Source organism: Hipposideros armiger, unplaced genomic scaffold (genome assembly GCF_001890085.2).
Source record: "Hipposideros armiger isolate ML-2016 unplaced genomic scaffold, ASM189008v1 scaffold_11, whole genome shotgun sequence".
Lineage (NCBI taxonomy): Eukaryota > Metazoa > Chordata > Mammalia > Chiroptera > Hipposideridae > Hipposideros > Hipposideros armiger.
The window spans coordinates 8,868,174-8,882,747 of NW_017731361.1; the positions used below are offsets into that span (position 1 = coordinate 8,868,174).

Here is a 14,574-nt window from a genome sequence, read left to right on the forward strand (position 1 = left end):
AGTTTGTGGTCATTTAGCTTATGTTGTCCGGAGGCTATCTTTGCTTTTGTGTTTTAGATTTGATGAAATAGTTCAGCTATCTGTGGCTTTTTTAAATAACATTTCTGTGGTCCGAGGTATTTTGTTTTGCTTTTAAATGTCTAAAAGAGAAGTTAAATATTGATACTATTTTCTGTTTATTGCAATGGGATAATAGAATAGATTTTGGTTTCAGGCTACCATTTTCTATGGAGTGGTTAAAAAAAAATGCCGTCTTTTTGTTTTGGTAAATCTTTTCTTCCGTAACTTGCCAATGTTCTCTTTTTCTAACTCCCACAGCAGAAGGGCCACTTGAGCCTCAAAAACAAATGGCAGTTAAGTAATGAGGGTATTAGGTTGATATGTTCTATTCAGCACCTGCTCCCAAGCTACCGAATAATGAATGAGCATGAGTTACACATTGTGAAAACAGCAGACTCTGCCTCCTTTGTATTATGCATCAGGCAGTCTTGAAAAGAGCTTTGAGACAGTGCTTTTCACACAAAGCCACCCATTTGTGAAAACCCAGATGAAAACGGCAAAGAACTGCTTGTGTGCAGGTTAACGTTTAACTAGCCTGCCCTGAGCTTTTAATAATTTCCATAAGGTTAAGAGTTTCGTTAATATGCAAGCTGTGACTTGGTCCAAATTAAATTTTACTTTGCCTAGTACACATCTGAGTACAAAGCATATGCATCGTTATGTCGGGTTTAGGCCTTTAACACATAGCATTGATCACTTATTTCTGTGCCGGCCACATGGTTTCTGTCCCCTTAGAGCTTACAGTGCAGTTGAGAAGATAAAAAAAGGGGCAAGGATCCAAATACCTGCATAACCGTGTTAGTTATGGGCTGCTTAGTGCTCTATGGGAAATAAGCAAGGATCTAAAGACAGCACGGGATTGGGGGTAAAGGCTACTTAGCATGGTGCTCAAAGAAGACCCAGGCAGTAGGTGGCATTTGCACCAACACTGGTGGGACAAGCAGCTCCAAGATGGTTATGTCCTGGAGCTGAACACAGGCCTGTTGGGACCTGTGAGAGAGGAGGAGACTGGTTCCAGAAGCCAGAAGGGAGGCGAACCAAGGCCAGACCCTCTTACTATGTTCAAGCCAGTCCTCTAGCTCAACCTTATTTATTATCTGTGCTTCAGTGAAAATACAGAGCCAGCCAGAAAGGGGGGCAGTTTGGAGATAAGGGTATACAGTATTCAAGGGGAGTGGTAAGAAAATAAAGATGGAAATGGTAGAGAATGGGATTCATTAGCTATTCCAGACATTACAGCAAGAAAAAGCCTTACAATTGGCCTCATAGCTCTGCTGCTGCCCATTGGGGCTCTACGAAGGCCTGGAGTCAGATGAAGCTCCTATTGAGTTGTCACCCGCTGCTACTGTCTTACTGGTCATTTATCAGTGGCCTCCAGGATTCTTACTGATCAGTGCCCTGTTCCGATCAGGCAGTGTTTGTGCCTTGTGAAGTATTTTGAAAATCACTCCTGGTGTCAGGTCAACATAAGGAAGAGAGTCCTGACTCTGCCAACAATAGTGGATGACACTGGCACAGTTACATTAGCTCTCTGTGCCTCAGTGGTCCCACCTAGAAATAGGGATCCTAATTGTACGTGTTGCATGAAGCTGCTTGAGGATCATATGGAATAAAGCATTTGAAGAGCTTCTCCTGGATTTTCACAGGTTGCCTTCAGTGGCATCTCTCATCGTTAATGCATCAAAGTGGTTCAGTGATTGTTGAAAACAACTATTCATTACTTAACATTCTCAATTTATCATCAGTTTCTCACCATCTAGCTCTTCCTATCCTGGACACTTTCTATTTGTTCAGTGTTTTCTGAAAGTGAAGTTGAACAATTACTATGTGCCAGATGCTATACTAAGAGTTTTACATGCATCATTTCACTAAATCTACACAACGACCCTATAAAGCAGATCCTATTATTGTCCTCAATGTACAGATTCAGGGGGCTGAACCTCAGAAGTATATTACCAAACACAGTTTTGCTCTTCTTTACAGGAAACCCAAGTCACATGGGTTTAAACAATAAAGGGGATTTATTATCTTAGGATCCGGGAAAACCCACATGTCTGCCAGACGTGCAGGCTATCTTCATTCAGCACCTCAGCAGTAGCACCAGCTACCTGGGTTCCCTCATTCCCTTCTCTGCTCTCCATGTGGTCACTTCATCCTCGGCTTCTTCTTCTAGGTGGTTGCAAGAAAGCTGCCCACCGCCCAGGACTCCACGTTCAGTCCTTTGAGCCCCAGGACAGCAAGGAAGCTTCTTCCTCAGAAGCCCGCAGCATAACTCTTCTTCCTACTTAATGGCTTCATTTGTGTCATAGGCCCATCCTGGAACCAATGACTGGGGCTGTGGGATGGGACAGCTCTGACTAGCTTAGGCCTGAGTCATAGAACCCTCTCCTAAAATCAGGGGTGGTGTAGATTTCCCCAAAGCATATGGACTGCAGTGTGTGTGTGTGTGTGTGTGTGTGTGTGTGTGAGAGAGAGAGAGAGAGAGAGAGAGAGAGAGACTTGTGCTTGAGACAATTACCAACATTATTCTATGTACTAATATAGTCATACAACCTAAAACTCATTATATATGCATATGTAATGTATATATACTCATTATATACGTATATAATGTATACACATATGTAATGTGTACATTTTATATACTGTATTTATATATAATGAATTTTAGGTTGTATGAATATATAGAAACAGAAAAAAAGTATATGGTGTGTTTATGTACACATATATGCAAAAACACACACAGGCGACATAGCAACACTCTTTGCTTAAGGCAGTAAAGTCAGGCTTTCCGTCACTTGTAACAAGACCCATTTCAACCCAACATGCTAATTAATGCCAACCCCAACTCACCATCTCCACACTTTAGTGTTGCTCATTTAAGTAACTTATACTAACACATGCCTCCCCAAGCCCTCTTTGACTGCAGAATCTGCCAAGAAACCTTATTTGTCAGCGTGCATTTCTTTGCCTTGCGCCCAACTTCTATTTTTCTTCCTACAGGGTTGCTGTTCTTGACGTCAGGTCTCCCCTGGCTGCCCCCTTCCTCTGTCTGCTTTAGACTTTATGGCCACATACTTAACCACCTGCAGTCCCATCATTATGTCACCTTCCCCAGCGTTAGAGCCGGGGTCTGGATTTACACAGCCCATGCTTACATCCTGGGGCCACCAGGCAGGAGCTATGTGGCTTATAAAGTTGCCCTATCTCTCTAGAATCAGTCTCATTACCTGTAAAATTGGGATAGTATTCGTACTTACCTCCAGGGTTTGGGGTGGATTCAGTGAAATAATACATGTAAAACATTTAGCACGGTTTCTGGCACATCATACAAAATCAGTGTTGGTACCTTATTATAATACAAGTTCATAGTCCTTAGAAGACGGTAAAGCAAAAACATTCTAGGGTGTACACTAGCTGCTTTTATCCTATAACTTTTCCTTTCTTTTCTTTTTTTGGCCATACATACCAGGGATGCCAAAAAAAGAATGTATGCACATGACTTGTATTCATCTTTTGTTATTGGTATATATTGAGTGTTACAATTTTAATACTATTTTTTCCTTTCTTAAAATATGTATATATATATTTTTTGGCACCCTCTGTCGTGCCTCATACACAAGTCCTCTCATCTTCTAAAAGCCAATGGGTTCATAGTTGGCTCTGGAAAGATTCAGATGTTCTTTCAGCTTCATTTATTATTGGTATTACTATTATTCTCTTGGTGCCTAGGAGAATTAATGTGTTTCATTTTTCAAGTGGCAAGTTTATTTTTCCTACTGCTAGAGAGGATACTTTTAGTTCTCGTGTTCAAATGGAGCAAATTATTTTTCACCTCTAATGGAATTCTCTTCTTTAATTTAAAAATAATAAAAAATAAATAAAAAAACCATCTCACAACAGTTTATCTATTACCTTCAACAGATCACAACTAATCTTGCTCCTTCTTGGTTCCTTGGCACTTTGTGGACTCTTTCCCTTCCTCTAACTAGTACATTTCTTCACGTAAAACATTGTGGGGTTGAGGGGAAGATCCAGGCGACCTGAATTCAGGCTGGTCTCTGCAGCTGAGTGATTTGGCTCAGGTCCCTAATACTCTGTGCCCTTGCCTCCTGAGTGGTAGAATGCACAAAGGTGACCTACCATATTTCCCCATGTATAAGACGCACCCTTTTTTGAAAACTTTGGGGTCTAAAAACTGGGTGTGTCTTATACAGTGGTTGTATGAGCGCAAAAACAAGAGTGAAAAAAGTGGGAAATGCAAGTAAAAAAAAATCTACAACTTCTGTATAAGACACACCCATTTTTAGATCCCAAATTTTTCTAAACAGGGTGCGTCTTATACATGGGGAAATATGGTAGGGTTCTGTCTGTGAATCCAAATTCAAGGAAATAATGGTAAAGTATGAGCATCGACTCATGCTAAACTGCAAGGCAGGAAGCCTTGTCATCAGAAAATGCCGCCTCCAAAGACTGCAGGATGGTTAAAAATACCGCTCCTGGGACCATGGTATACAGCCATACTTCTAAATGGAATGTCTGTACTACTGTGCTGTCGGGGATCTGTAATGTCAGGCTACGTGTGACTCACCTTCCTGGAAAAACAGATTCACTCCACAGCAAGAAACGTGAAACTTCACTTTTATATTCAAAGATATGTGGATATAGGAGAGAAAGTTACAAATCTACATGATTTTCAAATATGCAATAGAAACTGTGAGAACAAATTAAATTTGCTGCAGACCGATTCGAACCAGATCCCTGGGTATGTGAGGCTATTAGCTCTCCTTAAAGGAAGTAAAATATAAATATTTGAGATTTAACTAAAAATGCACCTCACAATCTTTGGTCATAATCCCAGCTCTGTCAATTACTAGTCATGGAATCTCGGACAAGTAGAGTCATGCGCCACTTAAGCATGGGGATATGTTCTGAGAAATGTGTCATCAGATGATTTAGTCATTGTGTACTTACACTAATCTAGATGGTGTATTCTACGGCATGCCTAGGCTATATGCATAGTCTCATGGGACCACCATCACATATGTGGCCTACCGTTCACAGAAACGTAGTTATGTGGTACATGGCTGTAATTTAAACTCTGAACCACACCTTCTTCATCTGCAATAATGGGTGTAACATCTAAGTTATGGAGCTGTTGTGAGGAATAAAAGATATGCTGTCTCTCAAATGCCTGCCACATACCTTCCGGAGCATGCACAATAAATGGTAGCTATAACCATTCTCATTACTCATGGCAAGTACAGCGGATTGAAAAATAATGTTATCGGCCCTCCTCAAACACCTCTTTCTGTGGCCGTGGCAGGAATTGCTGATCAATCTTGGCCCTCTTCCTCCTCGAACACAGAGGCCTTCCTTATCAACACAGGCAGACACTGCCAATTAAAAAGACGCTGACTTTAGAACCTAGTTGCCATTCTACAGAAAATAAACAAGTGAGTGATAGTGGAAAGAGCATGAAATTTAAGTTCCATACTTGCCATTTGTGGGCTGTGTGATCGTGGGCAAGTCAGCACCCTTAGGTCACCATTTGTGTGTTGGTGAAATGTGCATACTGCTGTTTTCCTCAGATAAATCAGTGAGGAGGACTGGCCTTCAGGGAGCCCCCCTTAGAAGAAGGCCTCAGTGAATCAGAGGGTCAGGGCTCAGAGGTGCTTTCAAGGCCAGCTCAGCAAGCTGCTCTCTGCTGCACTCCTCACTCAGCCTCTGTGACAACATCCATGTCACATTTTCCAATTTTGAGGTTGTTCCTGCCAACTTTGGAAGTCACGACTATGAAGAAGTTCTTCTCCAGATCTTGACGTAAATGGTTTTTTGTAACTCCCTCAACCGGTCTTTACCAAAGAATTTTAATCTTTTTTCACCTGATGGTCCTTTAACACCTGGTCCCTACCACCCCTCCTCACACTACCAAAGACATGTGTCTTTGTTGGGTGAACATCTTGATAAGTTGCTGCAGCTGTATGGACTGGAGCAGAGTGAGATTCTGGAAGGGGGGTGTCTAACAATCTAGCTTTTGTTTTGCTGAGAGGGTGGGCAAATAAATTAAACTGTTATGGACCACTGAGGAGAAACTCAGAAGCTATCGGAGAAGGCGCCTGAGGGAGGCAAGGCGTGGCGAGTGTGCTGGTGTCCCGAGCAACGCTCTGGGAAAAGCAGCACAATTTACCAAGGGATGCTGTATAACATTTTCATGGTGGCAAAATCACTGCCCTCATCACCTTATTTATTGATACATAATGGAATCGGATCTAGTATATTGGTATGACAAGTGAAAAGCGAAACTATTCATGAAAACCCAGGTATGCCTAAAATGAATATGCAAATATGTAATTATATATATATATATATCTTATATGATTTTCATATTTTACTAATTTACTTAAATCAATAATCTAATTTTTATATCTTATATAATTAGATATATAGGCAATATTCACTGCAGTGCCTAAAAGCCCCCAGTCCCTTAAATTCCTTGTAATGGCTTCTGTAACTCATATTCCTTTGAACAAACTTGTGGGAAATGCTGGAGGTGAACAAAAACAACAAACGAAGTAGCCAGAAAGTTGCTAACAGAATAAATATTAAAAGTTCTCATCACAAGAGAAAAAAGAATTGTAACTGTAGATGGTGATGGATATTAACTAGGCTGATTGTGGTGATCATTTCAAAACATATACAAATGCAGAATCACTCTGGTGTCCACCTTGAATAATACAATGTTATGGGTCAATTATCTCTCAGCTTTTTAAAAAAGAGAAGCATCCAGTTGGTAAGAAAGAGATGGAAGATGATACCTGGTCTATAGTAATCCATTCCTGACAGCTGTTCACTTCTGCCTCTTCTTCCAAACTGTGTGTTTTTGCTTACAATTTCCCCTCACCCTCTCCCACGCCTGCCTCACTCTTTTCCAACATAAATCTGTTTATGGGATCAATAGCCTTTGTGTGACACCCTAAATAATACATTATAGAATTATCAGTATAATATTTCCCCCCCTCTCAGAACTTGGAGAGCACCCAATCTAGAACACTCTGTAACGAAGAATTAAACCTAAACCGTGGACCTGTCAGAAAAGCTGTGGGACACTGGAGAAGCTGATTTTGGTTTGGATACACTGGTTTTCTTGTTCCCTGTTCTCACAATACCCATATCAGATTTCAGGGTGAGCAACTTGATTCCAGGGTAGGTGCAGTGAAGGGATGTAATTAGCCTATTAAGTTCTGCTAATGTCTTGTAAAGTCATTCAAGTGAGAACAGCAGATATATCAGTTCCGCCTTGGGCCCAGCCACAGGGAGCCCGTCATTCCCACACTGCTGTTCCTAATTCCCACAGTAGGAATCAACGGACCCAGGCAGCCCTGGCCTTTCCTGGTTCATCAAATCGAGATGCAATGAAGAATTTCTACAGAATTCAAACTTCTGGAATAATAAATCATGTGTTTCTTTTTTTCCCCAAGAGAAGAAAACAGCAAAAACAAAAGAACACCAACCAAAAGAAAGACAAAATCAAACCAAAACAACTCTCTGTCTCTGCCAGATGTACTGCATTCACTGTTGGCCAACTAAAAAAAAATGGATCATTTGTAGTAAGTGGGTGACTGTACATTAAAGTGAGAATAATAAAGAAGTGATTTCTGCACAGTTTCAGCCTATGATTTCACAGGGGGTCTACAGAATTTGGGGAGGGGTCAATCCAGAAGTTTGAGAAGCCAAGGAACCAGATTCACTCATTTTCATCACAAATATTTTCTTGTACTTCAGTACTTCCTGTGTCCTGGACACTTTGATAAAAGCCTGAAAGCTGCAGCGCTGAATACTACAGAAAAGGTGTCCTTTCTCTGAGAATTTGGTGGTGTGTGTGTTAGATATGCCTGTTTGGTAACTGTATTGGGTAGAAGGTCATTCCCGTCAGGGGGTAGGCTGCAGTAATGGCCAAGGGATGAATGAGGGAATGGGGGTAAAGAAACAATTGGATGGTACAGGTGAAAACATTGAAGCAAAGTCAGGGAAGGGAGAGGCTCAGGTATTAGGTGTGCCGTCCACACAGACATTGAACTCACCAAGGATAATAAATTACAGTGAGTGAGAACTCATTAGCTACCTGCTAATGATATGTATTGTAGGTTGCAAGAGACCTCCAAATATAGTTGAACCAAATAATTTGCCCAACACCTTCACATTCATAGATAAGCTTTTAAGAGGTTCATATTTTACCATCAGATTGATATTTTTGGATTTGGAGAATGCCTACATGGTATTTATGAACACGGCTGCACATCAGAAGGTCCTGTCTTTGGACAGACAGCTGGGCCTATTCACAGATAGTCTGATTGCTGTAGGGCTGAGCTAGGTCACAGAAGTCACGTTGGGGTCACCCCAGGCGATTCTGAACAGACCCAGGTTTGGTGACCACCGAGTCAAACCATATTACAGATCACCTTAAATGAAAGAAACATCTTAGCATAAGGTATTTCATATTTAGGATTATTTGAGAAGGCTGAAAAGATAAGGAAGTGGTCCTCAATTTCAAAACTGGAAAATCTCAACTTGTTTTAGCAGAAATGTTTATAAGGCACACTGGGTAAAAAATGTTATCATACTGCAGTTTACCCTGTAGTGACTCAGGAGTTACTGCATCACATTTTGGACAAACTATGTACTTAGAATCTATGCCTGTATACTTCATTTTTATATTAAAAGTCCACATTTTCTTTTATAGCTGTCTCAGATTTTCCTCATATTCCTTTTCTGAATTTAGTGGTGAGCATGCCACATCACCACTCTGAACCTTTTCGGCACCTTTCTTATTATCCCCTCCATCCTCACTTGTCTTTATATTTCCTAGGTCCTAGCATAGTGACTTATCAAAGTAGATAAATATTTGATGAATAAATGAATGTAAGATTGAAGAGGTAACACATGAAATTAATTGTTATCTCTTTGGTCTTTGTATTATTTTTTAAGCATCAAGGTAGTTTCTGGGGGAAATAGTGGGTCTAATGATATGTGGCTTTAATAAATAAGAAAAATGATGCTTAGGGATTTATAGAAGGCTCGTAAAGTATCGAACACACAGCGATTTGTTTTCCCTAGCGAGCTCTCATAAATTCCAACCATGAAATCATTATGTTGGTCTTGCCACACCCAGGTTTCTTTCTTCCTGGCAGAGCTCCTAGAAGCTTCCTCCTCGCCTGGCAAACCCTAACGGATGCTCAGTGGGTGCAGGTCTGAAAGAGACAGTAAGAGCCTAACACCTGGTTTACCTCAAGTTTTGAGCTGTAGATTATTGGGTGGTGCCCCACAGTGCTCCGGTAGATACGGTCAGAATGAACCTTGAGTGCACTAGCAATTCTCCTGGATTCTTTAGTCATCCATTTACTTCCCACCAGGCACTGTGAGCCTTGACATTAATCCAGAAACCATTCGTAACATCAAGGAGTTCATGATCCAGTAGGAGAAAAAATAAATATATAAGTGTGATAAATGGTATGATGGAAGAAGTATACCATGCCAAGCACACAGGATGGGCCATTGACTCAGAATTGGAAAATAAGGGAAGGCTCCCTGCAGGAAGTGGCATCTGAGATATAAGCTGAGGGATGAAACTGCATTGTCTGGGTGCAGTGGTGAGAGGGCTCTGATTTGGGCCAAGGAACAGAGAAGACAAGGGGGTGCCAGGAGCACTTAGGGGACCCTATGTGCTTCCATGGGGTTGGAGCAGGAGCCAATTATGAAAGGCCTTTTATTTCATACGAGTGAGTTTAGACTTGATGACTCTTGAAATAATGGGATCAATCAAAAGGTTTGAGGTGGAGTCTGCAATATTGAGAAAGAGTGTAGCCATAGAAACATGCAATTTGAAAACCTCTTATACTCTATCTTTTTAGCAAATTGTACCCTGCACCAGAGAAAAAATTTGCCACAGCTAAAGGTGATCACTTATGAATCCATAATTAACTTTAATAACCTAACAAACTAAATGAGAAGATACTCAAAGATCATGAGACGACCCATGTACGCACTTGCATGCTGGGTGTGGCGTATACTTGGTTCCATGTGGAGGTAAGGGGTTTGTTAGTCACTACTATTTTGAAGAAAAGAGGACCTTGATCATCTCGGTCTGTCAAAGGCTAAGGTCACCTTATTCAAGGGACATAAAAGCCACTTGACGAAGCTGAAAATGAGTTCCCAAAACCTATTTCACAATTTCTTCCCTAATGGCTTCTGTGAATTTAGGCTGACAGGCTTTAATGGTGCATTCGGGAAGGGCAGTAAAAACCTGCGAGTGGAGGAGAAAGCTGTTCTAACGACACTGTTCAGACTGAGGAGCTCTGCTTACAGTAATACTTGTTTCAGGAGAATTCTGAAAACTCATAGGCCATTCCTCTAAGTATTTACCATCAAACTACTCCCTTTATTGGAAGAGGGTGGATTTTGCTCCCTCCTATGGATTTAAGGGTTTCGCCAAAGCATGGAAGACTAGCGCAAATCTTTTGATCAATTATCCCAGGGATAAGATTTATTAAGTAGAGAATTATAGCATCATACTAAAAAAGATTCTAATCTCTGCAGGTTTAAAATCTAATCACATTCTAGACCTTTCTCTCTTATTTTATAGAATGTTTATATTTACTCCAGACTTAACACGGATGAAAATGATAATTAGTAATCCTATCTTATGACAATGTAAAGGCCCCATATGACCCTACAGAGCAATACTTACATGCTCAGGTATCATATGCTACAGAAATTAAGAGTCTGAGCTTTTGAATGAGAGAGAACTGGGTTTGGAGCCCCGTTCTTCCATTGGCTAGCTCTGTGACGCTGGGCTATGTTACTTAACTTCTTTAAGCCTCAGTTTTCTGATCTAGAAATTGGGGGTATTCATGGTAATCGTCTCATAGGTTCACTGTGAGAACTGAGTGAGATTGTGATGAGGGCCCAGTACACTGTTTCAACCCTACTTAGCACTCTTGAGCATTTTCCTCTTTACCCTTTAGTTCTGTTTGTGTGTTTGTTTCATTATGAACACTTTCCTCTTTTCTTTTTATTCCCCTAGGGATATGAAGCCTGACAACATTTTGCTTGATGAACATGGTAAGTAAATAATGTGTTTGCAATCCACATGACTTGCATGTAGAACAAAATTGATTATCCCCAGCAAACGAGCGTTACATGGGGGAAAGGCATCTCGCTTGATTCAGTTGAGTTATATATACAAACTCCGTTTTATAAGTGGGTGGGACAACATGGGGAAGCTCTAGGATTTATAGCAGTGGCATAGTACACCGATACACCCTTAAAAAACATTGAATTTACATAATGAGAAAGTCATTCTCTCTTCAATTTCTTTCCACTCCTGCTGATTTAAGAAAACCATCTCAGTTTTTTTGGTGCTGGTTTGCCCCAATATCTTTATAACAATCATCTCCCCTTTTTTCATAATGACAGAATAGGCCTCAAGCTTTGAGCATTGTGTAGGCAATATCTCCCTAGAAATCCGTGACATTATTTTTGTTCTTTGTCTACTTTTATGCTTTCCTTCGTAGGAGGGGTTTTACATTTGCAGAAGAGATATCAAGTTTTCTGTCCAAAGACGCTTTCAGTTTAAAAAAAATCAGGCAGTTTTAAGAAAAACACAAAGGAGGTGACAGTTTCTGTGATACCCAGATATGAACGTGATGTGGCAAGAATCACGAAGGTGAAAAGTGAATGCGTGAAGTTCAACAAACCCTGATTAAAGATACCCTGTTGAACAAGCTTATGCCAGCAATGACTAAATCTGTCTAATGTCTTCCTAATATTTCTTTTCATGTACATTTGGATTTATTGGGACATCCGAGTAGACCTAGAGGACACACAGCCTACCAGTTATAAATGTTACAGTGGCAATAAGACCTTTGTTTTTAGAAAGCTGCTCGATGAATAGTGAAATCTGCAAAGCTCCTTATTCATTGGACTTTAACACAAGGGATTTGCAAGTAGGACCGAAACTCCAAGTACCATCCACTGCTCATTATTTATTTACCTAGTTGCATTTTAAACCTGATTTGCCAGACCCCGTCTGTGCTCAGAGGGCTAAGAAACACTTGGGCATATGACCTCTCATTTCAAAGCTCAGGGTCATTATTTATTTACAGACTGTCTAAAAAGATTTTTTTCCACTTTCTTTCAACGCCTTATTTCTTTCTTCCATTTACTTCGTGTGACATTTGGGAACCGAGTCTCTGAATTTTGGAAATGTGAGCAATGGTGAGACTTAACATGAAAGTGACTTCCATTCACACACCAGCTATCCCTGCCTTAAACAGAAGGGAAGGTCCTCTCTCACCCTGGTGCAGATAAACTCTCAGGGGCCTCACAATTGTGGAGAGGGCCTCCCCAACCCCATAGGGGACAATTTAGGACAAGGTGCTCCGTATGCCCACCACAGCCTTACTAAGGTGCATGGCTGGCTAGTCAAGCAGAACCCAGGTTGGGGTTCTGTCCCCACCTGCTCCGGATGCCTCTGTGCACAATCTGTTGCCCTGCCTTTTGATCAGGCCCTGACTGGAGACATACAGATCCTGTCAACCAAAACCTGTTCAAGGTTTACCTTCCGTTTCAGAGAACAGTGTTTTCATCTTAGACCTCAAACATGGTTTCATCCTATTTCTACCACGAGTCCATCCTGTTCTCTCTCATTCAACTTCTTTCTCCTCCTCATGGTCTTGTCCACTTGGTAATTGTAGATTAGGAGAAAGGTCCAAAAAAAATTTATCTTCACGTTTAACCGCCCTTAGAGGCTATCCTTGTGAAAGATGAATTGTGTAATAGCTAAGAGCATGGATTCTAGAGCCAGATCGCCTGAGTTCCAAACCCATTTGACCCACTCACCAGCTCTGCGAGTGCCAACAGGTACCTAAACTTTCTCTGCACCTCAGCTTCTTCAGGGATCAAAAGAGTCTTTACTTTTTAGGGTCATTGTAAGGCCTAACTGACATACTATTTATAAAGTGCTGAACTGCATGCAATTCTGCCACAAGGAAATCACTCAATCAAAGTTAAATATTAGTATGATTCCATGAGGTTTCATCTTGTTTTATGAGACTTTGTCTATATCAGAGTCAGTGAATGTTGGATGCTTACCTGTCTTCACTAAAGAATTATTTTGATTCCAGAAGGGATATACCAAAGGTTCTGGGTGTCTACTTGTTAGGTCTTGTGTTTAAACAATTTTGTTGAGCCCTAATTCTCAGGTACACTGTCAATCGCCCATTCTGCTTTCCTTCACGTGTGCAGGGAGCTAACGCCGCTTCTCAGGGCATGTTAGTCTTGGCGGGGCTGGAGCAAGTCAGTTGCTGAGGGAGTATGCACAGTGACCCCAGTCGGCCTGTGGGCAAGTTCCAGCTATACCTGTTATCTGGTGTACTGGTTACAATGACCCCTGTTGCTCTCAAGTTTTGGAGTTTGGACAACGAATTAAGATGGGGTTTTTCTGTATTATATTCCCATCAGGAACTCAACTTGAGAGTGGCTGCAGTTAATAAAAGAAACATTGCTTTGGGAAGGATATGTGAACAGGATAAAAGCAGGCAAACAAACAAACAACAGATACTGAGAGCTATTCTCCAAACATTGTCCTGGGATCCCTTCCTGGAGAAAATAATCTTTTGTTTTTTTGGAGAAAATAATTTTTGAGGTTATTTACTTTCTGTTTATCCAGATTCTGAGAAACTACAGTTTTCAGGCATTGCTCAGGGGCCACTATTAACCACTTTTTGGTGAATAAATCCCTGGTTAGCCACCACCCTGAGCTCATTATGTAGAGCTGCTCTTGTGAGAATCTACTGAACCACAAATCAATGCCTGCCTTCCGGAGGGCTTTCTGCTGTGATTTTCCACCTTTCATATCTGAAACCCTCTTCTGTCCTCTCCATCCCCATTTGAAATATTTCACCCCCGATGGGCCATCACATGCGCCTCTTACGTGCGAAATTTAACAACTGTGAAGGATAAGTGCCTATTTCCAATTTGCCTCCTGTGCCCGTTCCTCTCAGTGAGCTGTGTATCATACCACTTTGCTTATATGTCATTCGGCACCATTCAGTGACAGGCAGAAACGCTGCTTTACTCTTACTGATTCATATTGGTTCATATTCATCAGAAAAGACTAATATTCAAAGGAGCGAGCCAAATCCCTTTCATAAAATGGGGAATCTTGCCACGGCATGAACAAACACTCCTTGTACATCAGAATTTGACTTAAAAAATGTTTTTAATTTAGGGCATACCTGCTACTGTGCTCCCCGAATGCCTCACTCACTAGCTCAGAGCCTACGGTGGCATTAGATCTTGGCTGGCTCATCACCAAGTGTCCTGATATATATTTTCATATCCTACCAATTTAAGTACCCCATCCAATTCTATCAATTCCACAGTGTCTAAAAGTCTTCTGTTTTTCTTAAATTATTCAGGAAATAAATGCTGGAACCAGAGGAGCAGTATGTC

The 14,574-nt window shown here is 41.0% G+C and overlaps 1 protein-coding gene across 2 annotated transcripts in view; it reads left to right on the top strand.

The window, feature by feature from the left end:
• STK32A (serine/threonine kinase 32A) overlaps positions 1-14,574 on the top strand; it is a 94,464-nt gene that overhangs the window by 53,365 nt on the left and 26,525 nt on the right. For both annotated transcript variants that reach the window (XM_019661033.1, XM_019661027.1), the window contains exon 6: positions 11,144-11,181. In XM_019661033.1, the coding sequence (XP_019516578.1) occupies positions 11,144-11,181 (38 nt within the window). The remainder of the gene's footprint in view (positions 1-11,143; positions 11,182-14,574) is intronic.